The sequence below is a fragment of the Arvicanthis niloticus genome, chromosome 10, assembly GCF_011762505.2.
Source record: "Arvicanthis niloticus isolate mArvNil1 chromosome 10, mArvNil1.pat.X, whole genome shotgun sequence".
Classification (NCBI taxonomy): domain Eukaryota; kingdom Metazoa; phylum Chordata; class Mammalia; order Rodentia; family Muridae; genus Arvicanthis; species Arvicanthis niloticus.
Window position 1 is genome coordinate 39,782,976 of NC_047667.1, and position 26,211 is coordinate 39,809,186.

Here is a 26,211-nt window from a genome sequence, read left to right on the forward strand (position 1 = left end):
CACTTTAAAATAAAAGATCACTTACCAAAAATAGTAATTCTCACAAATCTATATAGACTAAAAAGCAATATACCCTTCAGTCCAAACCATTCCAATGATTGTTACCATTCTATAATATATACATACATCTAGGCATTCTGTGGCTATCCATATTCAGTATACATGATATGCAAATATAAATCAACATTTTCCCCACTTATCAGCATGTTGCAGCCACCTCTCTAGTCACTGCCTCTAGAGTTTTCTAACAGTTTCTCCTGAACACTGTGTCCTACTGCAGGGGCATACATCTAAGAATTGAAGGATTCTTTGATTGGCAGATGGATACTGAAATAACTTCCAGGTTCTTGTGATTGTAAACAATTATAAAATTTGTGCCTTGGTCTGTGTCCGTGTACATGTATGAGTAGTTCCCCAAAGTGTGCAATGCAGTCTGTGTCCAAGAAAAGTCACAGCTTCAGAAGGAGCCCAGAGAGGCTGGAGTGACCATGGTCCGAATCAGCCCACTCTGTTCTTAACCTAACACTTTTAACTCACTCGGATGAGAGACTTTCTCATCTAATCTGCTCTAACAGTGACCTCGCTATGGCTTAGCCTAAGAAAGTTTTGAGAATTCATTGCAATCTTAGACAGAAAAAGCATTTTCACACACACACACACACACACACACACACACACACACACACACTAAATGGGGAGAAGGAAGAAATCAGAGAAGAGAAAAACAGAGATCGTCTAAGCAAAGGAGCAGACCCTTGCCCTTCGTCCAGCAGAGCTCCTCAGCTTGCCAGGAACGGAGGGTTTCTGGAAAGGCCTGGACCCTTGCCCGAAGTTCACAGTAGCCTTATGTTTGCCAGGCCTGGGAAGAAACTTTCCATTCTCAATAGAACAAGCAACAGATACAAATGCCGGGCTGTTAAGATTCCAAGAAGAAAAGCGACATCGCACATATGACAGAGGAAAGGGGACAGCAGCTTTTCCATCTTCCTGGCCTTGGCTCCTCAACTAAACTAAACTGAATGGGAAGATTAGGGAACCTTACCAGGAAGGGAGATACTGGCTGTAGTCACAAATGCATAGGCAAAGTGAGCCTATCCACTGAAGAAGTCACTTGCCCCTGTGCAGAGAACAAGAAGGGGCTGGGAGAAGGGAAAACCCGATCCTCACCATCAGGTCCACATGTCAACGTGGAGTTTGTTCGCATAGTCTCACTGACCCCTATCTGGAGAAGGGACAGAAAACACCTGCCTGCATCTATCCAACACTGATCAGTGGTGATTTGAAATGATATAATGTCAATAGGACCATCTGAGATACATCAAAAGAGGCATAATTGGTAAGAAGACCTACCAAAGGCAACAAAAAGAAGGGACTGTGAAGGATAAATGGCTTGGTGAAATCAGGTCATGGATATCAATTCAAAGAATTTGCCACCAGTCACAGAGACAAATTGTGCCTCAACATTTCTGACCCCACATCTGCTGGAAGAAGGTCATAGCTTTGAACAAATACTGCATATGTGGGCAGGACCATGTATGTACACACAAACATGCACACATGCACACACACACACACACACACACACACATACATTAATGGTCACACTAAGGCAAAGCAATTCAAAGACATCAAACTAGAGTATTAACCAGAAGACAGGAAGTCTATGTAGACCAGAGGAATACCAAAACCAGATGGAAAGATTAAGATTATACGGCAGTCTGCATTAAGGAGAAAGACCAATGTACAGCCTTCTTTTCCAAAGCAACACTTCGACAGGTCACAGAGCAGAACTCCTGTCCTAAATGGAGGTATGAGTCTGACATGCCAGATGGGTGGCAGCTCCAGCATCCAAGCCTGATGGCAGAGGGAATTGACAGCATACAGTTTTTCTACCTTGGGTATTCTTGGCAAGAATCACCTTCCTACCTGTTGCAAAAGCCTATGGGAAAGAAACACACATGGTCACAGGTCCAAGTGTGGAGCCTGCTGAGGTTAAGTTTAAGGCTCTTCCTTCCAGGAGAGACCTCGGGGAGAATCTACGTGATTAACTAAGCTAGCATTACTGAGTACTGTTTTCCATACCCACTCACTAATTATGTAGTAAATGTCACAGCCGAGGGCTCAGGGACCCACGGAAGTCCTGTCCTTCATAGGAACCTGGTCAAGATTTCAGGAGGGTCTCCCTAGGAGCTGAGATCTTTTTTTTTTTTTTTTTTTTTTTTTTTTTTTTTTGGTTTTTCGAGACAGGGTTTCTCTGTGTAGCCCTGGCTGTCCTGGAACTCACTCTATAGACCAGGCTGGCCTCAAACTTAGAAATCCGCCTGCCTCTGCCTCCCAAGTGCTGGGATTACAGGCATGCGCCACCACCGCCCAGCCTAGGAGCTGAGATCTTAAGGATACGAAGGAATCAGAATCGGTAGCATGGAAACTGGAGCAGCACTGTAAGCAAGGGTCGTCTCAAGGTAAGACAGCCAAACACTGAGTAAACTTGAGAAGTGTTTAATGAAAGTACAGAGAGAGGGGGTGAGCACGTGGCAGTGACACGTGGTATGCCCAGGTGACACATACTATGCTTACTGACTGTTTGGCCAGCACAGGTTGTACTTGGTAACACCTGGTTAGCAAGGTGCCCTGCTAAAGGGGCAAGCACAGGATAATTGTCCACACTTTCCAGTCACCCTTAGGCCTTTGGGTTCATGGAGTACAGCGAGAGGACTGACAGGCCACCAAAGCAGCAGCTGCCCTCCAAACACAGCTGTGACAAACCCAGAGACTATGAGTAGGTCATCAAATTATCCTAAAACTCCAATGGTGACTACACACTCTAGAATTAATACGTTTAATACAATGGTTTGGGGGGTGCATATCATCTCACCCTTAATGTATACCAAGCCAGAAATAAGATTACCACCACACAAAAAGAATAATTCTGACCACTGAGAGGTATGTTTTTCCTGTCCTAGAGCCTATTTGAAATGATAGCTCATATTTAATCACTGCCAGAAGATAAGACATAGAAACTTTTCAAAAAAGAGCAGAATGTTGTTTCCTTATTATAGGACATTCTCTACAAACTCGATCAAGTCCTGGAGCAAACGGGGAGAAAGTACAGCCTAAGAACACCTCGCATGTCTGGGGAACATGGCTGTGCCTCTCTCAAGTCATGCTGGTGGGCTGTAATGCATTCTGTCAACCTTGACCCTGACAGAGCTGGGCCCTCTACCTTGTTCTACAAGTCACTGCATGCTTTTCCAGAGTCTCAGGGAAATTTGGCAGATAGAAGCTATCAGCAAGATGGTTTCCTTGATGGGAAAGAACAAAGGACTGGACAAAGTTTCTTTTCTTTTCTCCTCCCCTCTTCCCAGAAGAAGTGACACAGTACAATCTGGACTTGTCAGGGTCATCCGCTCAGCTTCCGGTACTTGGTACTTTCCGTAGTCACACAGTGGTGTCTGTAGTGAATAAGGATTAAAACTCTGGGGTGGGAATGGAAGGAGGGCTGTGATAGGGCCAGAGGAGATAAGTGGAAACAAAGCCAAAATCAAGATCGAAGCACCAGGAGGCAGGGATTGCGGGGTGGGGGGTGGGGGAAGGAGCAGTTAAAAAAAAAATAGCCTCAAAGCAAGACTAGCCAGAAGGAGGGTACACAGAGACAAAGGGCAGGATGAGCTGCGCCCAGACCCTATTACCCAAGTCTAGGTTACTCACACATCTGTCTTTCATTCCCACACTTACAAGAAATATTTTCATTCTTATCTCAGGGAAGAATGAACGGATCCCTGCTGTAAGAGCATGGCCTTGCTTAGCTCCAAGCACTCTCCCCTCCACTGTATGACCCTGGACAAGTTCTTCCACCACCCAGGCTACTCTCTGGTGGATGGGACAGTACTGTGGAAGGTCATTAGCAGGATTTCTAAAGCACACATGGTGCACTGTTCTTACTCAGCAATCAATAACTTCTAGCTATTACTAGAAAAGCACATCAGCCACCCATGAAAATTCAAGCTGCAGGACCTCGCTAACTCCTTCCCCAATTCCCTGGTCTGAGGAGGGAGTTTGTGCATTATAAACAGGAGGCTTCTACTTATAACCTGCCGAAGTTTCAGCCATGATAGAGATTCCCTTGGAGGTGCCAGGTGCTACCAGGTACCAAGGACAGGAAGCAAGCCCTCCTGTGATGGGACTAACTTGGTCTTTCTCCATCTCTCCTCCGGTCCTTCAACCCATCTCCTTCTGAGGGAATCACATTTCACAAGAGCTATTGGAGACCCCACTGGTCTGGGTTTGGGGGTACTGATGCCATCTCATTGCTAGCAAACCCCATGCTTGGCCCTAAATGGCAGGCCTGAGAACCAAAGACCTATGTATGAAGCCCAGCTGAACTTGATTGTAAATACTTGGCCCTGAACTAACTGCCTGATCTTGGCCAAAGCACACAAGTTTGATTAAACTTCAATTAATGGCCTACGAAGTGAGGGCAGGATCTCCACACATTTGTGCTGGCAAAAGAAAATATTCGGTAACTAAAACAGAGTCCTGCAGCAAGAACACCACAGACAGACGGCAAAGGTGGCGGCTAGAGTCGCAAGAGGAAAACCATTGTCTTCTACAGAGATAAGAATCCACAGAAACATAACTGGTTAGGATGTCTGTTAAACTGTTTCCAACAGGTAGAAAATACCATCATGGGGCTGGGGGAGACGGCTCATTAAGAATTCTTACAGAGGTCCCAGGTTCGATTCCCAGAATCCACATGGAGGCTCACAAATGCTTGTAAAAAATAGTTCCAGGAGATCTGACACGTCTTCTGCCCTCTTAGGGCATTTCGCAAACATGGTGCACAGACATACATGCAGGCAAGGCAACCATACACATACAAATAATAACTCTTAAAAATAAAATACTGTCATCTCTGCTTTTGCTCTTTTTAAAGAAAGCTGCTTTAAGCCCAGCTTAAGTCACTGACTGACTCTTCTTTGGTCAAAGCACCAGCTTCCCCTCTGGGAATCTCCGCCCGAATCCCACAAAAAGAAACCATTTTAAAAATCATGGTTTACCTTTTCTTTTTCTTCCCTGTATAGACATTTAACAGACAATGGCTTTCTCTTTAATGTGACACATCACTCATTTCTTCTGTTTTACTTAAAGGATGAATACATATGTCTCTCACATTATAACCCTTAGCTCTTCTAACCGCCACGGCACTCCTAACTGCACTGTTCTGCGCATGCATTTGTTTTTGGTTGAGACTGACTCTGACTCTGTGTCTGAGGCTGGACTCAAACTTAAGTGTGCTGACTTTACAGATACGCACCTCCATGCCAGAGCCTGGTGTGTTATATTTCATTTTTATTTTGTTTTGGTTTTTGAGACAAAGTTTCTCTGCATAGCCCTGGCTGTTTCAAAACTCATTCTGTAGATCAGGCTGAACTCAGAGATCTGCCTGCCTCTGCCCTCTGAGTGCTGGGATTAAGGTGTGCGCCACCATGCCCAGCTTTATGTTTGGCTTTTTATGGGTTTTCCACTTTCTCGCCCCTCAAATCTCTCTTCCTTTCCCATTTTCCTTGCAATCGCTCAATCTCAATTGCCTTCTTAGGGCATTTGGATTTTCTGGAATGACTATGGATTGCAAACATTCCAGGAAGAGTTTTCCATTTCCCCAGACACTAATAACTCCAGGCCTCAGCTTTTCTTTAAAGATGTTGGACATCCTGGATTAATACTTTTTACTAGCTCTCTTACCAGCCTGAGCCCTGGGGTCAGCACCCCCAGCCTCTTCGAAAGAAAGTTAACAAGAACAACATTGTATCCTCTGAGCATGGGGGAAGGAAAATAAGACGAGTTAACCATTTGAAGCAGGGTGACAGTAAAGCGGCTGAGAAAGCAGACTGGGCATTCCAGAAGGGGAAGGATGGGGCTCAATTAAAGGAAAAGAAACAGAAGCTATTTCTACATTAAAGAGTCCTGATTAAAGGAAAAATAATAAAGCATCATTGCCTGGGGGGTTTTAATCTCTTTAAATAAAGTTACACACCCTACCTCCTCCACTTCCACCCCAACCCCCCCCCCACAGACCTCTCTCTCATACATTTTAAAGAACTCAAGTGTGAAAGCTGGTTGGTTACCGCCCCTTCCCTGCATCTGTTCACTTCTGAGAGCTACAATAAATTTGTCCTAGGAAAAGTTTCTTTTTCCTTTCTGGTTCAAGTTCTGCCACTGGAAAACTAGTGCTTTATCATGTAAGATGTCAGCGGAAGGGCAGAGAGGGCACAGGTGAAATGGATGTGAGCTGGCTTGTTTTCTTCCACAGCAGGAAGTGGGTTTCCTGATTCCCAAATAATGGTCATTTCTAGGAGTCAGGGTGTGTGTGGGGGGGGGGGGGGGAGGGGAGTTTGTTCTCTACATGGCTCTAGTCCTCTAGTCCTAACACTAGAAGTCACTGTGGCAAAGGTCTTAAAAACTGGAAGCTGTGGGTACAGACTTCTTGGCAACTTGAGACCCTCTTGTGGAGCCAGCTGATACTTTCTGGAGACTGCTGAGAACTCCAGTGGGGCACCACAAAGGCTGGAACCAACCCCGAGAAATTGGCTGTTTTGTTTTGTTTTTAACACATAAAGAACACCAGGCAGTTCAGGTTCAAGACACCAGAAACCACATTTCATCTGTATTTCCATATTTTCCATCTTATTAATCCTTTGTTTGCTTGATTACATCCATTTTTAAAATATCAGAAATGACTGGCAACTTGGTACATGGAAGCTTATATAAAGTATATGGATCCTACTACAATTTACAACAAAAACGGAAAAAAACCAAACCATTTTGGGCACCTTAAAATTCACGGGTAAATCCAATAGTGATTTGCAGGCCCTGCTCCCAGTTCCCAGTAGGTCCACAAAACTGAAGGCAACTGCCCTGAAGTGGAGTGTTTGGTTTTCAGAAAGTCACTAGATTCCTGCTGCATGCTGCCCACCTGAAATCACAAGGGGACAGATGCACAGCAAAAGAAAACAGCGGCATTTGCCACTCCCTGCATTATCCCACTGCACAGTGTTTCAGCTCTTTATTTATGACCACAGGAAACAGCTGTGATGTCATGATGGAGCAATAAGCCAATCAGAGCCTGACTCCTTTTTCTGACAGTTTTATTCCGTCTGTTACATATGCTTTCTCAGAGGAAAACAGTCAAGGAAATTTCTCAAAAGCCTAGTATAGTACTTGGACCACATTTCTGGTTTTTGTTTCTAAAAACCAAATTGTGTGTTCCAAGAGCTCAATTTTCAGATGAGAACCCTGAAACCAAGAGACGTAAAGTGACTACACAGAGGTTGTTTTGGCTGGTAAGGGGCAGGAGCTGGGAGTCTCACCTTCCATGTGGCTTCCTGGACCGCTGCAGCATTTGACTCACCTGATTATGAGAAGGAACACAAGTGGATATAGCCTTCAAAGGAGCCCGCTTAGAGGCCCACAGAGGCTGTGCAGCAGGCAGGGCTTCCAACCAAGGCACTGAGCTATTTAATGTCATATCACCGAATGGGAGGGACAAGCCTCGTCCTGCGCACTGTGGGTGTCTACTGTCATCTTGTCCTCTGCCTACTAGATGCCAGTGTCACACACCAACTTAGGCACAGCCAAAGTGTCTCCAAAAGCTAGTCAATGCTCTCGGGGAGACAGTCACCCTGTGAGAACAGTACCACAAAACCACGCTTTCTACACAGCCACAGCCAGGAGGAAGCCCATACTCATTGCCTGGGTCAGGGGCCAGAGGTGTGGGCGCCTGAGGGATCTGCAGTGTTACATACAGGTTGGGGGAGGTGCTCCCCTGGTTTCTTCTCAGGAAAGCAAGGCAGTGGTCATGTAGAGATGGACACTGTCAGAAGGATAGTCAACAGAAAAGACAGTGTAAGACGATAATGGGAACATGGAATACAAATTAATAAAGGGAGAAAAACTGGAAGAAAGGGGAGTGGAAGAAAGCAAGAGGTCACCAAGAGACGGCATTCAACATTCCAGAGTCTGGGGGACAGAGCGACCTATTATAAAATCAAGTGCTATGTGTTCATCAGGCACAATTCTTTTAAAAAGGCAACTCAGTTTGAGCAAAGGGGTCAAGAACTTTCCACCAAGTCACTGTAAGGCTTTGGGAAAGGACTATTGTCCCCAGATGACGGACCCCTCAGGGGAGTACTGTGTGAAGCTCTTTGTTAAGGTCTCACATGCTTAAAACTCTAAAGCCCTTTAAAACAGCTTAGCCTGGAGTTTCACCCACAGTAGTGTTCTGAGTGTACAATGAATTTCAGTGGGGCTTTAAAATAATGAACATGGCTTTTCACATTCAGGGTACAATCAATTTTCCTAACTGTTACTTCCCCCAAACCCATTTAATCTTAGAACACCCTCTGGGAAGCAGAAAGGCTCTGGGTATGTTTCAGACTGTACTCTTCTTGCTTCTTCCTGTGGCTAATCAAACGGTAGAATTCCAGACTGACTGCCTTCTGACAAGTGGACGACAGGGTGCTTTGCACTGAGTCCACTCACAGCTCACCACTCAGCCACGCCAGTCACTGACGCCCCCTCTTCTGGATATTCATAAACACCCACCAGTATAAAAATCACATTTTAGTGACTTTTCATGGGTGAACAAAAATCATTTTAAACACTCTAAGCTTGTGATTTCCAAACCCTAACGTGCTCAGGACTCACTCGAGGCTCTGAAGCTGCAGGTTCTAGTCCATTAGGTCAAGTTAGACTAGTGGTTCTCAACCTTCCTGATGCTCTGACCCCTTAATAAAGTTCCACGTGTTGTGATGACACCCACATAAAATTATTTTGTTGCTTTATGACTAATTTTGCTACTGCTATGAATTGTAATATAAATATCTGATATCCAGGATATCTGATATGTGACCCCAAAGGGGTGGTGAGGTACAGACTGAGAGCCACTGGCCTAGAAGCAGATTGTCTTCATTTCTAAAGAGCTTCATGGATGCTGAGCTGTAGGTGATCCCATCCTGATGATCTATCTTAAAATGTTTTCCATCTACACAAACCTTGATATCTGCTGGCCCACAGCTCACTAGGGGAAATCCAAACCTCATGTGAACCATTAAAGTCTTTTGCAGTGTAACCTCGGACTAGCTTCAGCCCCATAGACGCTCCTTACCCACATGTAACACCATAAAGTAGCTCTAACTGCTCTCTGTTGCTTTTCAAAATTCCACATATATTGAATTTCCTTGACCTGGCCCTACTGGTCCCTCTGCTTGGCCAGTTCCTCCTATCCAAGGCTTGACCATTTCTCAAATGTCACTCCTCCCAGAGCCCATCTCCTGAAGTAACAATGTAATGGTTTTCTTGTACCATACTTTGCCCTTGACTTTTAAATATGTACATTAGTGTGTCTACTTTTCTGCAATAAAATTATTTAAAAAAAAAAATCAATGAAATTTAAGGTGCCGAGATCTTACTTGTGATCTCTTACTTCCACACCTACAGTCTCTAAGGCCTGGGAGTCGTCAGGAAATCTTTTGGAGAGTTAAAAACTAAACAGAAGAGTCCAACCATGTTCCCACTCTCTGATTTTTGGCCCCAAATGAGTATTTGACACTAGAGATTATTTTTGGATCCCAGAATATCTATCCAACCCGTTCCAGAACTCAGCCCCACAGTGGCCTCTAGCTCCACACTATGGCTATTTCTTCTTCAGTGTCTTCTAGATCATTCTCTTTACTGTGAACAACTGTCAATTAAAACAGACCATACCTGGTACACAAACCAAAAAGCCTTCCTAACCCCCAGACCGTGTGCTATGAGATTTGAATCCTCCGTCTCTACATTCACCACACCTCCCTCCATCCGCTAAAACTACTTGCCCTCATCACTGGAACCCCCAGGACTGCTGGGCAGGAAGTCACTCTCAGAGCCCTCTCCACTTGATATATGTATGGCAGCACTGGACAGGGTGGGTAGCCCATCTGGAACTCTGCTTCACACAGCTTCTGGGATACAGCTACCCCTTCTATCTTCCCACTTACTGTGCTCACCCTGACAGCTGTCTAGACTCCTTCATCACACTTTCTACTTTACAAACTCAAAACAAGGATTGCAAGCACACACCACCATGCTCACCCACTGTGGAGAGCTTTTGGGGCCGCTTGGCAGGAATCTGACATTGGCCAAAGACAAGGAAATAGGCTTTGGGCAGGAATCTGACATTGGGTCATGACAAGAAAGTAAGTTCAGGCAGGTATCTAATTTTAGGCTAAAACAGAGAAGTAATTTTAGTCAGGAATCTAAATCTTAGGCTAGAACAAAAAAGTAGGCTTCAGGCATGACTATGACTGTGGGCTAGGATGGGAAGTTGGCTCGGATATTTTGGTCATCCTGACAAGCCCTTAGAAACAGTGACCACTTTGCTTACTGTCCTGCTTGTTCCTTGACTATTTGCATTTATTGTATTGCTAGTTCCTCAACCCAGAACTGACCTAAGTACTTGCATGTAATTAAAATGGTATAAAAGCAGATTGGGGAAAAAATAAACCTGCCTCTGCCTCCCAAGTACTGGGATTAAAGGGGTGTGGTACCACTGCCCGGCGTCTTTTTTTTTTTTTTTTTTTAAATCCGCACCCCTGACCTGGAGAACCTGTTGACTGACTGGGCTGGCTTGGTCAATCCACCAAGCTTGAGCTTGGCCAAGACCCTGCCCTGACTAAGAATTAGTGTGGTGCTAAGGAGAAGAAAGATGCACTCACTTCCGGATCACGGCTTTGGACTCCGGTGAACTCTGGCTTCCATCGTCCTCACAGTTTGGGCCTGTCAGGTTCCCGTACCTTTAAAGATGAAAATGGGCAAACAAAAATAGTCATAAGGCTGCTCTATACAAATCCAGGCATAAGACAACATGTCACAATAATCCATAGTCCCTGGAATGTCTTCTATACATAGGGCATCATCTCAGCAAGAGGACCAGATTTCACACAGTATAAAGAAGGCAGACGGACTCCTCAGGAGCTCTCACAGGCCTGGCTTCCCCTCTGCTGTCTCTATGCCAGGGACACACAGCTGTGTGAGCACACTTGTGAAACGCAGGCCCTACACGGGCACAAAAGTGCTGCATCCATGAGACACCTGCGAGTGTGGTCTCCTTCTGAGTGGATCAGTGTTGGAGGGACCTGGAAACAACCCTGAACTCAGAGGCTGGGGTGGAGAATAGAGCCTTGCTACAGGCAACAGTTGGAGTTGTGACTACACCTACCCTAAGCTAGGCTGATGTAGAAGCAGGCTGAGAGGAGAACAAGGGTCCTGTTTTGGGGAAAGAAGTCAGTGCTTAGTATTTTAAACTTTGCTTGTCACAGGCTCAAATTTTTACTAAAGAAGTTGACCAGTTCCTAAGTATACAATAAGCTTTTATTTCAACTCTACATATGACAAAGTTCATTTTGTACTGATATACCATGTTTTGTTTTGCAGAGAATATCTAGGAGCTGGAGAGTGGCTCAGTGGTAGAGTGCTTTGCCTAGCATGTCCAAGGCCCTGGCTTCAATCTCCAGCTCTGCAAGCAACATAAGAGAATATGTATTTAGTAACTGACACTCAATCCTTAAGGAACATTCCACTAACTCGAAAGGGCTGGACTATTTCTGCAGTTTTTCCTCCCAAGAAGAAAGAATTCAGAGTCCCTGCAGTTGGAAAAGCTGTTCGTCGCCCCCAAGGTTTTTGATACTAGAAATTTTATATTTGATGGGTTTACATTTTTAAAGAGCACACTTTGTCTTGTATGATGGGATTAAAAGCTCCATTGCCCTATGGCGCCTTGTTCTTAGGATTCACAAATTCCTTAAAATATAAAAAAGCTTGCTTTCACTGTCAATCCATCTGGTGTCCCAATCACCCCATCCTGACATGTCCCAGGTTGTATCTTTGGGCACTACACACACACACACACACACACACACACACACACACACACACACACACACCCTGCTCCTTTCTCCAAATCATCAGCCTTATTGATTGGTCTCTTGGCCTCACAGTGGTTTTTTCCATGATCTGGACCCTCCTGCCCTCTTCACCATGTGAAGCACCTGCTCCTTGACAGCTTTCAGGGCTGCCCTCTGCTCTTCCTGACACAGGAGCTCAGTCAGATTAAGATTTCCTCAACCCCACATGAGCCAGGCAGGGTGGGAAATGAAGATCCCAGTAAATAAACAAAGTGGGATTTTTTTGGCTCTTTCCTTTGGCCACCATCATAGTGAACTGTGTCCTCATGTTGCCTCACAGCGGATTTGTGGTTTGCTGGAGTAGGAGAGTCTGGGGAGAGTGCAGGAGAGGGGAGGCTATTTGTACTGCCACCGAGTTCTCCTGTCCTCCCAACAGCCCTCAGTTACTAAATAGGGCTCTTGATCTCTGTTTTGTTATGTTAATTTGTCTGTTCTCTCCGGAAATGTCCTTTATCTTCTGGCTAGCTAGGAACCGTGAGAGATATAAATAGACAAGGACAATCCATCCACTGCACCTTCAAGGAAAAGATGTGCATTTTACTGATAGCTTTCTTTTCAGAGGTTTTCACTCAAAGTTTCCAGATCTTCTTATTTTTTTGTTTTTTTGTCTCTAGTATTTCTCCTGCTCCCCTGCTCCTTTTTTGGGTCTTTTTGAAGCTGAAGTGGAGGCTGGGTAGCACCAACACCTACCTCAGTTCCTCCCCCAGAACGCAATGCCTACCCCAGAGCTTACTGTCCATTGGTGCTAAGAAAGATTGAGCATTCTTGTACACTAACTTGCCTGTTACCATTAACAATGGCTAAATTATATAACTATTTCTTCTCTTCACTACCAGTGTCTGTCCACAGTTCACAACTGGGACCAAGGTGACGGTTTAAAAATAACTCAGAGGCTTCCAGCAGCTGTCAATTATCAGGCAAGGGTTGGAAGGGCACAAGGTCCAGTTGCTCAAATCTTGCTCCATCTGACCCATGCAGAAAACCTCCAGCTCTGCACTTACTACAGACCTGAGTCCAAACACTTCTTATCTGTTTCTACTCTGGCCATCTTCAGGTTAAAGCAACTCAACGGCCATTTAACTAATCTGTTTCTGTGGGTGTCTACCCAGCCATCAAGACAATTCTGTTCAAAGAAGTCAGAGCCAGGCCCTTCTCCCTTCAGACCCCTCCCATGATTCCAGTTTGAGAAAAGACAAGTCTCACCTCCCAGAAACCATGAAATCTTCTGCTCACTGCACTCTGTCCATAACTTCCACATTTCCCCTCACTCATTCCTGATCTCCACCTGCCTCACCAACCTGTCAATCATCCCTCCTCCTCTCAGCTGCCTCTTGCATCTGCTGCTGGGTCCCTTAGGTCTTTGATGAAATGCTGTCTTATCAGTGAGGCCTTCCCTGGACATCCGGTCTAAAACACAACCCAACTCTAACACCAGCCTGTCACCCCTTACTCTCTCTACAGCTTTCAGTGATGTCTCCTACCATGGTACGAGGGCAGTGTGGTCGTGTTGGGTACTGACCAGAACATACATTTTAGGTGAGTAGTATTTTTGACTCTGTGCCCACTGCTCTTTGAAGCTTACAACAGTGCTTGCAGACAGGCCAACGGACCGATCTAATACTTGGTTCAGAGACTGCAAAAGCACCATCTGCCCCCATGCACACAGGGTCTTTTATGGGCTTAGGACAGTGGTTCACACCTCCATAACACTGTGACCCTTTACTACAGTTCCTCATGCTGAGGTGACCCCCAGATATAAAATCACTTTCGTTGCTACTGTGTGACTGCTGTCCTACTGTTGTGAAGTGGAATGTAGATCTTTTGGAGATAAAGGTTTGCCAACGGGGTTGTGACCCACAGATTGAGACCACTGGGTTAGGAGCATAAAAAATTTACTTTGAGCTTTGGCTATGGTTATCCAAAACATCCAAAATTAACACGAAAAAAGTTTTAAGATTTAAAAAAAAAAAAAAAGAAAGAAAGAAAGAAAAGAAATCCTGGAGGTATTAGTAGTATGAAACCAAAAGGTATATGTACTGTTATAAAGGCAAAGGGTGGGAGAACTTTCTAGAACTGACTGCACTAGGCAGGGGTGATTGCCTGATCTTGCCCTTTTCTTATCATCATGAAGAAGTAATGCTCTATGAGAAAAACAAAATGTATCTAGCTTTGGAAGGGAGAGTGCTTTAATGTGCATGTCAGAGTTGGTCTTACCAGACCAGAATGCCTCTTTGATGTTTCCCTGAACCTGCTCACAGCTTCCCATCAAAAATCAAAGTCAAGTTCACTTCTTCTTCTCCAAGGGGGTAAACAGAACATGTACACGTGTATGTGCTTAATTAGTGGCAACAGAAAAGCTACAGACAAACCCGTCAACAATGTCATCTCCAATTTCCACAAAGCCGCCTTAGGGCTAGAGATCAAAGCTCAACTCCCTCTGGCTCACCAAGGAGCAAGTGCCTGTCTTCATAAAACTTACACTGACATCCACACTGCCAGACAACTTCTGACATGGGTTTCTCATGCTGTCATCAGGAAAAAAGAAAGACTTACAAATGCCTTGAACAGTGTAGCTGTAAGCAATTATTTACTATAACCTAAAAATTACTTGAATAAGAGAAAGAAAAAACATAATGTTTAAATATGGAAGAGCCACTTTCAAGGAGTTTATTTGAAACCCATCTGAGCAAAGTATTTAATATGCATCTCAAGTGAGGGATGACAGGCACTGGTAGTTCAGAGAAGTCCTAAGTTGTCCACAGACACCGTATCTCTATAGAGAGAACCATCTCGTATCTGTGCTCCAACAGGGAAGTCTCAACAGAAGCAGACCAGGATGCAGTCATCCTAAAGAACCTTGTGAGCCCTGCTTGATGCTGGCAAATGAGCCACTGGTAATAGCAGGTAACTTGTTACGTGCCGGGAGCTGTGCCAACTGCTTTTGGTGGATTGTTTCACTCGATTCCCATAACCCTACAGGGTGCTATCACTCTTCCAATTTCACAGAGAGGCAAAGTGTGACCCAGAAAGTGTATGTAATAAAGCCTGGACAACATCACTGGCAGGTGGAATAGGGATTTGAACCTTGGCAGGCAGGCCTTGGGCCCAGCGCTAAGTCACTGCCCTCCCACACATGCTCTAAGGAAGGTCCTATCTACTTGTTCATTTTATGATGTCAGGACCCAGTTCACTCATTCATGAGCTCATTCTTGGACTGCTTTAGTCATCATTGGATGAGGATTGTTTTTTAAGGACTGTGCCCAGGTACTTATTATTCTAGACATTAAGAATAAATCACAGGGGCTAAGGAAATGGCTGAGAGGGTACAAGTACTTCCTAAATGACCATGGTGACTTCAGTTCAAATCTCTAGTAGCCATGTAAAAAGCTGGGCATGGCTGCATATAATTAAAACTCCAGTGGAGGATGGAGACAGAAAGATTGATTACTGGAGCTACCTCCAGGTTCAGCGAAAGACGCTGCCTCAAGGGAATGAGGTGGATAGAGAAGGACACCTAACATCCTCCCCTGCATGCCATCACACACCCTTGCCAATACACTGCACGCATTCACACACACACACACACACACACACACACACACGGCACACTGCACGCCTGAACATTGGCAGAGTAAAGAACAGAGCAGTGAGGCCTGGGCAAGCCTGGAGGTCAGCATGGCCTGGCACATCAGAAGGAGATTGGGTTTTACTTCTCTCTTGCCTCCTACTACAGCCCTGGGCCTGGTGTAGTGGACAGTCAACACAATCAAGGACTAGCTTACCTTCTCCTGCTATGAATAAACGAAAGCCTAGGAAGGGCAGAGGAAGGAGGGGATACTTGGTGGGAACAGTGAATGACAGAGGGGGGGAAGTGGAAGAAGAAGAGACCACACAGGAAGCTGCTGACTTAAGGCCCTCTGGGAGTCTTTGAATGAACCCCAGCTTCAGAACACTTGGGCATCCTTTCACTGACCCACAAGAACTCAAGCTGTAAGGCATGAAAGAAATGTCCAGAACCTTCACTCGGGAGAGCGCCAGGCATGCAGCGGCCAACAGTTGTCTGGAACTTCACGTGGAGCCTAGGAAGGCTTTGCACTGCTTCCCACAGACCAGACAGGCTTGTTTTGAAGCACCCTGAATAATGCCCTCCTTGGGAGGCACTCCCACCTCCCAGGTCTGACAAAGAACTGGGTCATGGTCACTTGGGCTATCTTGGAAAAGTGCAGTTCCCACTGTGAAGCTGGTTACTGGAGGGGAAAGAATAAAGCCATGGGGGTGGGGTGGGGGAGAACATATTCTAGGCATCCTCTGCTTGGAGAAACAGAAGCCAGGATCCTTGAGTAAGTTTATTATTATCAACATTTTTTTTTCTAAAGAAAGATCCTGGTGTTAGCAAGTAGACTCTTCTGGGGACGGGGCATGTGTGTAAGTATGAGTGAGGTGTATATATGTAGTGTATGCACTTTTACGTGTGCAGGTACACACACTTCCGCATGTATGCAGAGGCCAGAGAGAATGAGGGGTCACAGGGAGGGGCGTAGGGGAGTCATTCTCTACCATTCTCTGAGCCAAGGATTCTCACTGAATCTGGAGAGAGGCTGGCACCGACACCAGCAATTCTCCTGCCTCTGCACCCCCAACAGCACTGGGGCTATAGGTGGGGTGGCCACTCTGATGTTTTAGGGGGATGTTTGGGATTCACACTTAGGCCCTTCATTCGTGTGTGCTCTGACCTACCGGGCCATCCCTGAGGACCTTGAGCAAACTCTTAAAGGAGTTTGTGATCTACATTTTTTTTTAACCAATTGCTAGAAAATAGTCAAAAACTATTGCTTTAGATTATGAGTTAAATTGAAAACTTTCCAGTTACCACTCAGAATATCCACATTCTCTCTCAAGTTCTTGTCAGTTTTCTTTTCTTTTTTGTTTTTTTTTTTTTGTTTTGTTTTTTGGTTTTTTGGTTTGTTGTTGTTGTTGTTGTTGTTGTTGTTGTTTTTCAAGACAGGGTTTCTCTGTGTAGCCTTGGCTGTCCTGGAACTCACTCTGTAGACCAGGCTGGCCTCGAACTCAGAAATCTGCCTGCCTCTGCCTCCCAAGTGCTGGGATTAAAGGCATGCGCCACCACCGCCTGGCTCTTGTCAGTTTTCTAACTTCCAAATATATACACACTTTAAAAAGAATCTTTCAAAGTAATTCAATATTCTTCTCAGATTAAAAAAAAAAAAAAAAAAGGTAAATGTATCCTGTATCCTGCATGCCCTGCCGCTGTTGCTAAGTGGGGAAGGAAAGAAAAAGCTTTGTATCTCAGGTCTTACAAACCCTACTTCAGGAAGAGAAAGACTGGTCATGATGTGAGGCCAAGCCTTTGACAGCATCCCTTCAGTGTCTGTGTTAGCAGAACTCCACTACAGTCCCACAGATCAGGACTTTGCAGTCTCCTGGGTTCCACAGACATTCCCACGGTTCAGCTGAGTGGGATGTAGGTCCACTTGGTTAAAAAAAAAAATCAATTGAATTACCAAATCAAAGTAGCCAAGGAGAGAACTTGTTTCCAGTTTCCCTCGTGTGACTATGGTTAGAGGTAGTTCTAAAACAGTACCAGATTAAAGTTTTCTGGTTAACCCAAGGGAACTGGCATAGTTACAGGAGAAAACAGTAACAGTGCCTGTCTGCTGAGGCCCAGGCTTCTGGCAGTGATTTCTGAGCTGTGAGACCACGGATGATCAGGCATAGGGTCCTAAAAACAAAGGCAGAGGGTACACATCTGACCCTTGGCACCCCTGAGTCCAGGAACATGAGATTTTAGGAGACAATCTCCCTAAGATGTCCTTGTTTCTTAGTTATTGCTGCTACAACCAACTGCCACAGATTCAGGAGCTTCCAACCTGACTGTTTAACAGGTACATTGGTCTGAAGTCCAGACAATGTACGGGCTTCAGGGAACTGAAAGGCAAGCTGTCAGCTGGACCACGTTCCTTTCCACATGCATTTTCACAAGGACTCATGCCCTCCTTCCTCCATCTCTGCCTGCTACAGATGGATGTGTAAATCATTACAAAGGCTCTGCAGTTCTGTGAGCTAAATAGTTCTCAATATGAGAAAACACGCAAGAGCAGGAAAATAACACTTCATAAAAAATGGACCTACAACTTTTTTTTTTTTTTTTTTTTTTTTTTTTTTTTTTTTTTTGGTTTTTCGAGACAGGGTTTCTCTGTGTAGCCTTGGCTGTCCTGGAACTCACTCTGTAGACCAGGCTGGCCTCAAACTCAAAAATCCGCCTGCCTCTGCCTCCCAAGTGCTGGGATTAAAGGCGACCTACAACTTTTTAAACTCCTTTTTTTTTTTTTTTTTTTTTTTTTTTTTTTTTTTTTTATGCAAAAGACATTTTGATGCCCACAGCTTCCCGTGGTCCCCTCACCTACACTATCAGTAACCCCAGCTCTCACACAGGGCCAACCTCACCTCAACTTATCTTTTTTTTTCTAACAAAACACACCCAAGGGCTTTAACTTTGCCCAAGGAGTTATCAAAACCCAGACCTAGATATTTAAACTTATCTACTATTTTTAAAAAGTTAAAAAATGAAATGAAATCTTTTACTAAGAAACTGCCATCCTTATCAGGATATCCAGGATGTTTGCATTTTAAGCTAGACAAGAAACAAAGAAACAAAGCAATGTTGAGATTTCCTGAAAGGCTTTGCCCTGTATCAGCAGAATGAGCTGAAGCCCACAGGCCGTTAAGTCTCTCCAGCCTCATACATCAGAGGAAGAAGGCTTACAGGCACTGAGACTCCTTCTTTCCACTGGGTCCTGTGGGAACTCAGGAGAACAGTCACTAAAACTAACACCATCATTTTGAAAAACTCCTAGCAGCAGGGATGGAAGCTGAACTTTTGTACTCTTAAGACAAGCAGAAGGTTAGAAAAGCCACGACTGGTACTAAGAAAATTACACCTGAGCCACTCCAGTACCTGCTTCTTTCAGCTTTGCCCACTGAGAGCCTCTTTCCAGAGAAAGAACAGAGAAAGGATACTAGATACCTTGCCACCTCCAGAAGGAACACAGAGCAAAGAATCACCTGTCTTCTCTGGGCAACATGCTAGCATGAACCTATGACTACTTGTCCAGTGCATAGTTTAACTTTGGGACTAGATGAAAACTTGGTTATTTTTAAGTGAGGTGAAGTCATTTGGGACATACTGTACTTCGGGCATCCTTAGCCAGCTGCTTCTACAGAGGCGTTTGAGAACAGATTTGTATGACATGCTTTTTACAAAACTTACTACTACCAGTTCATAGCTGTCAAGGGCACAGTTTTGTTTCTTTTCTTTTTTACTAAGAACATGTCTTAGTCCTCACTGTCTTGATAGGACAGTACGCTCAGCAGGCAGGTTAGACCCTTTAGTAGACGTGATCACAATCTGAGTGACATCCACAGCGATATCTTCCAGACACTCCAACAGCCGTGAATGACATATTTGTTAGGCACTGTTCCTTACACCACCCCCTCCCACCACAAGCATCATTCCTCTCGGAGGTGTGGCAGTCCAAGAATTGACACAAAGTCAATGTGGGAATTTCAGATCATCACAAAACACCACAGAGAAAGGAAAACACCAGTCATGTTCTCCAGTTGTAAATTTTCCCTTCACTATCAAGTCAAAGCACAGAAGGAGCCTTCAACCAAAGTGTTACCTTATATTACCATTGTGTGGTTAAGGAACAAGACACAGGACCCTACAACAAAGTGTTGTTTGATATTACCATTGCATGCCTACAGAACCCAACTCTGAGAGGATTAAAAACCAGGAAGGAGTATGTATTAGCCAGCCAGTCAGTTAGCTTTCTCTCACTGTAACAAATATCTGATTTACAAATTTATAAAGAGAATAAAATTACTTTGGCTCAACTCTGGTCCATGCTTGGTTAGCCCTGTTGTTTTTGACTGTCTGAGCAAGGGGGCACATAACAGTGGAAGGCATGGAAGAGCAAACCTGCTTACTTCACAGCCTGGAAGAATAAAAGCAAAGGAGGAGGGACTGAGGCTCCCTGTCCTCTGTGAGGCTCCCTGTCCTCTGTGAGGCCTCCAGGTCCTGGAGACCTGTCACTATGGTTCCTCTGTAGGCCCCCTCCCCGCCCCCAACAATACCTCACTAGGATCTAAGCTTCTCTCACACAGACTCTGGGCGACATTTAAAAGTATTTCAGAGTACAAACTGGAAATAAATCTAATTTTTTTTTAAATTCCTATGCCCTACTCAACCACTGTACCTGCCTAACACACAAATCTCATACTGAAAGAAAGAGAAAGTTGCTTTTTTCCATAAAATATCCAAAAACTCTGAAAGCAGGAAGCATTTTTGGCCTAAGGAAACCTCCCCCCACCCCAAGTAAATTTAAAACATCTTGGTAAGATAAGGTTGAGATAGGGTCCCATTCTGTATCCTAGGCAAACCTCAGACTCACAGTGATTCTCCTGCCTCAGCTTCCCAAGTGTTGGACTTATTGGCATGAGGGTCACAGCAGTTTTAACTATTTGCATCTTTTTGTAAGCTGGCTTGATGAGTGTCCTGTCTACCAGCACGCATTACATATTTAAGATGGTGGGAACTGTGGCAGGCTTGGCGCCATTTTCACATAGTGCCTTGTGCGTAGGCATTTTGCATTAAACAGCTGATAAGCAACTTCGGAGTTGGCAACCGAGAGTACTGCTGTAGTGGATTCCCCAAGTTTGTGAAATATCATTTCCAGGGAAAATGAAATGAGGAAGCAGCCAGGAAAATGACTAAGAAGGCTTCCCCAGTCGCCCTTTCTCTGTGAGTTAGCATGGGAGGTGCTGGGCACACCAGAAAAGCGGGTGTGAATCACGTGGGGAAGCTTTAAGCTTTGATCCCTTCTCTGCTGCTTGCCCACTGAATGTTTGCTTAAGCCACTGGATTCTCATTTGTGAGCACAGAGTTGTAATAAACAAATGGTGTGAGATAATGTTTGTGAAAACACATGGCAAGCAGATACGGGAAGTAGAAATTTACTCAAAAACCTACTGATTCGCCTTGTCTCCGTTCATAGGTGCCCTCCACCTTTAAGCTTCCCAAGAGTCCTTTCAGGGAATTCACTTGCAATGCATGAGAACTTAGTGCTTTCCACACTAACCTGGGGGCTGAGAATGGCCTGGCCAGGGTTTCTGGAGACCTGGCTCTCCCTGTTCACCATGATGCTAGCATTTGCTAACTTAGCTATGAGAGAAAGCAAGACTGAAAACACAAGGGTCTGTACCTCTGTGGGCCGTTCTCAGCTCTCACTGAGGACCACTCGCTGAGGCGGGCCTCTGCCAACATCCGAGGTTGCATGTTCAGTGCTATCCTCTCCCTGCTTCTTTAAATGGTGGGATGGGGCTTTACCCAGACTTCTCTGAGTGAAATGTATGCTTGACATTAGAGAAAATAAAATCTCAAAGCCCAACACAGTCAACCCCCAATTAATTAACTTCCTCTTAGGTTAAAAGGAAGCAAAGAAAACCTAGGTCTGGGCCATGGCAAAAAAGAACGGCAAGCAGGAGCCCTTGTGAGTTTCCGATCACCCCGATAAAGGATAAATAAAGGATAAAATAAACATGGAATTAGCTATTCATGACTTCAAAATACTACTTGTCAATCACACAGACCCAAACTAGGGAAAAACAAAACAAAACAAAACAAAACAAAAAAACAAAAAACAAAAAAAAACAAGACAAAACTATGAACAAATTAAAAAGAAATCCCAGAAAGTAAACAGTCCTATACATAATGAGCTACAACCGGAAGTCTTAAGGGAAATCAAAGCTTGACTTCACATAAGCCAGACTCCAGTGGGAAACGAACACAGCAGCAGCTGCATGCGTCTATTCTTGTCTGGTTATTACAGGATTAGCACATACTGCTTTCAGCTCTCAACGTTCCTTCACAGGCCACTGTAGACACCAAAAGAAACACCTTAAAAATTCTGTCTGAGGCTCACAAAAAGCCTATCAACCTATCGGTGTGAAAATGGTATTTCCAATGGTTATCTTCAGCATAGGTGAGTTTGCACAATAAACAACCAATTTAGGAATCTAATTTCACAGAATCTACAGTTGGATTTCGGTGGAGGCTGAGACAGGGCCAGGAGATTTCAGCCTGAGTAAGGAATGAGGTGAGGAAGAAGTATTCCTGCTGAGGTTGGCACACACACAGACAAGCTTAAATGTCTGCAGAGAAAGCAAAATAACTCGGAACTTCTCTGCCAACACAGAGTAGAACTCTATGCCACCCTGTATGATGACTTATTTAGTGCATGCATGCCAGCCTTATCTTTTGCAGGAAAATGTTGTTCTGAGGGGTGGGTCTAAGTCTGATGGAACTGGCCTTTGCAATTTGAGGGGTTCCCGCAAGGGAAAGGAATATAAAATTAAGAGGGTAGAGTCGTGGGGAAGAGCCTCAAGTGAAGAGCCCCAGAGTTTAAGCACCATCAGTTCAGAGTAAAGCATCTCTGAACTACCTCGGGGCAGAGACTGAATCGTTTCTCTCTGAGTCCTGTCTACTCCATGTCTTGCAGAATGCCTGCTGCATATTACAGTACACAGGTATTCTGCCCTTAATCCCCTCACTGCAGAAACAAGCCATGGACTGAACTCTGAGATCACGCTCAAAGCCAGCCTTAAGCCTACTCACATGGCCCAGACTAAATCTTAATTTTTTATTCATCTATACTTCAAATGAGAGTTTGAATTCAATGCAATCTGAATTCATATTGGATCTACTACTTAATCATTGTTATCCAGTTAGTGTTTAAAAAAAAAAAAAACCCAATGATTCTATCTATAAAACAAAGAATAGATTTTTTTTTTTAAATCACCAAATAAAATGTCATAGACTAAACACTCTATTTCCTGGTGTGCGTGTGTGTCCAGTCTTTAAGACAGACAGCTGGAGCTTACGTGCATCCCTTTACACACTGTGGACATCTGTGGGCTATTATCAGTGAAGTTACCTCCTATGGAGAAGAGGTCACTGATTCAAAGTGAACTTGTAAGAGAATTTCATTTCCGCATACTGACGGCCAACACAGCTATGAAGTACTGAAAAGAGAAACTTCACATAATTCTCCAAGTTCTACTTACACATATGAACTATTACATAAGAACCATGATTTAAAAAAAAAAAAAAAAAGACCCACCACCCTCACACTTCATTCCAGGCTTAATATTCTGTCAAGTACTGTCACGCAGAAAACAACACAGATCTTTCTGTCACAGCACAGGACACAGTGGGCAGATCAGTGTACCATAAAGAATATATGTTTCATGAGTATCCCTGAATGTGAACACTGAGCCAATCATTTCTGTGTGTGCACCCACAAAACATGGACCCAATGTTTAGGATCTTGTACCCCCAAAGCGTCTCTGTGTTAAAGGTCTGATGCCTCCAGGGTGGGATAGCGGGAGGTGGTGGAAGCTTACATGGCATTTCCTACTTGGCAGTCTTTAGCCCCCTTGAGAGGAGAGTATAAAAGCTCAGCCCTCCTTCTCTCTACTCTGTACTCACAGGCGAGCAGCTTCGCCCCACGGTACATTCCCACCGTGATACACTGACTTGTGACAGGACTAAAAGCAGCAGGGCCGATCCATCACAGACTGAAACCTCCTAAACTTTGGGCCCGAAATCAACCCTCTCCCTTGGTAAGTTGACTGTGTCAGATATGTGTCACAGGGACAGAAAGCTAACAAACACTACTCTTGTCAATAACCTTAACCTGGAATAGAAAGTTGTTTATTCAAAGCCTTTCTGAAGACAGACAGAAATATCACATAAAAGTTATATACCAAGTCTTAATGAACAGACTTTAAAATCAAAGAACACATTAGGAAAAATATTCCCAATATAATTATAAGCAAAAAAAAAAAAAAAAAAAACCAAAACCTGAATGTCTTTAATACACAAAGAATTATAATTTGATGACTAATAACTAGGTCAAAATAGTTCAAAGGAAAAGAGTATAGGATAGGAGGAGTTCACACCCAACTAATGGTGTGGTTTTTGAACCAAACTCTACTCACAAACATGAGAAGCTTGAGTCCTGGACCTATTCTTCAATGGACAGATCAGGTAAAGACCTCTCAGTGGAGGAGACAAACATTGGTAGCTGGGGAGGGTGTGGCCTGGGATAAGGCCACAGATAATGCTCAGAACAGCAGTATGACTGGTGCAACCTTCTGGAGGCCCAGATGGCAGGCTTCTAAATCCCTATATCCTGGTGTAGTTACTCTTCCATGAAATTATACTATAGGACTCTCAGCATTAAGAAAGCATGCTTATGTACAAAGATGATCCTTGTGGTATTGTTCTCACAAATTTTTCAAAACAATTTTAAAAACTTAAAAAGTGTTTAATTCTTTATCCATGAAATCATCAACTCAGTAGTACTAGGAAGCCACACTAAAAAAGCTGGAAAACCTACCCACGTGTGCTTACTTGGAATAATAACTCACAATTCTTGTGCTTTAAATATGGTAGCCACTATTATAAGCCTTTTACAAATGCTGATTCACTGACTGAACTCAAATATCTACAAGATGGATAAATACAGAAAATAAAGCTTGTGGGATACTTTGTTACTCTGATTGATTCCATTGTATTAAATACGTGCTGGGAATCCACATAGGCAGGCAGGGCTGTCAGTACTGCCCAGCCTGCAGCCCTCTTACAAGGGACTCCATAAGTTCTTCTGACAGACGAATATGTCTCTAAAGACAATAGCTATGATGCTTTGTATATTAAGAATGTAACTTTTTCATGTGTATATGAAATTTATATTTCAAAACCTAAAATGTTTCTTGAGAAAGACAGCAATTTGAGAAAATTTTACTATTTCTTTTCATACTTTCCATCATAAAGGAATTTTTAACATTTTCAACATGATTGTGTATTCCTTTAAAATTAAATAAATGTACACGTGTGTGTGCGCGCACACACACACAAACACGCACACACAGCCTAACAAAAGCACTGGCTCCCACTTCCTTCCTTAGGCAGGAAACCCCAGACTACAAGGATCTGAATGAGGAGTCTCAGGATCCTAAAACAATTGTTTGGCTGACAGTTTTCTTTGTCCCAGGACTAAGTCAACATAATAATATGTTTACAAAGTACCTAAGTTTTACTATAAATAAAACAAAGGTAAAGGGAAAACAAAGATTGTCCTGTGTGAGTCACAGTGTACACTGCTGAGGTGCACATGCTCCTTACCACAGGGAGCACGGACATCACTCACACACATGACCATAAACACTGACTCCAAGGTGATTGTTGACAATCCTGACTGCCACTGCCGAAGCCCCGACTCATCAACTTCTTCCTACAGATCACACACATGAGCACACTCAGTCCTCAGAACAAGGAGATTCCTAGCTGGGTAAGTACTTGTATAGAAATTATAAAACGTAAAAATTAATCTGTATCAAATTTGAAACTAAGAGTAGCAAACAGAAACTGAAATTTATAAATAGTTAAATCTATGTTTATAATACCTACTTTTAATTTTCTGTTATTTTTTTTTGCAGGTTATTACTTAGTTTTTCTTTGTTTTTGCTTTTGCTTCTGAGACAAAGCATTGCTATGTGGTCTAGGCTGGTTCATCTTCCCAAATACCAAGACTGGAAGCATATACCACCATATTCAGCCTTTCTGAACGTTTTGGATGGGATTTCTTACCCTAGAAACAGACCATGCAATTGCCTCTCTGCATGACACTCGTTCCAAAGGTTTGCTTTTCTAGTTAATCTCTGTCTTCCTCCTTCCCGGACTTCTGAGTGACCTTGATTCAGGAACACTGTGTTCCCTGTGCACAGCCTTCGGTTCCCCTCGACGTTGCCCTTAGAGCTTACCTGTCCAGCAGCAACTCCAGCACTTCCTTAGTCGAGGCAAAGCCTCTGTATGTCGACAGGAAGATGCTGATATAGGTAAAGTCATTGTCCCCAAAAGCTGTCAGCAGGTTCTCCACAAGCTTCTCCAGTGTGCCAGCTTTGATTGTCCTGATCTTACAGGTCTCGTACTGACTCACTGTGTGTCCTGGAGGCAGCTGGTCCCCTTCAACCTATGGGACAAATTCATTATTAGCATCAGACGGCATCACTCCCTGATGTAAAACTGAAAACCTTGAAATAGTATTTTAGTCTACTCTCATGCTGATTCTCT

At 44.0% G+C, this 26,211-nt stretch overlaps 1 protein-coding gene across 4 annotated transcripts in view; it reads right to left on the reverse strand.

Moving 5' to 3' along the window:
• Rgl1 (ral guanine nucleotide dissociation stimulator like 1) overlaps nt 1–26,211 on the reverse strand; it is a 243,937-nt gene that overhangs the window by 41,588 nt on the left and 176,138 nt on the right. For all 4 annotated transcript variants that reach the window (XM_034512785.2, XM_076941338.1, XM_034512786.2 and 1 more), the window contains 2 exons: nt 25,902–26,110; nt 10,752–10,829 (listed from right to left, as the gene is read on the reverse strand). In XM_034512785.2, the coding sequence (XP_034368676.1) occupies nt 10,752–10,829; nt 25,902–26,110 (287 nt within the window). The remainder of the gene's footprint in view (nt 1–10,751; nt 10,830–25,901; nt 26,111–26,211) is intronic.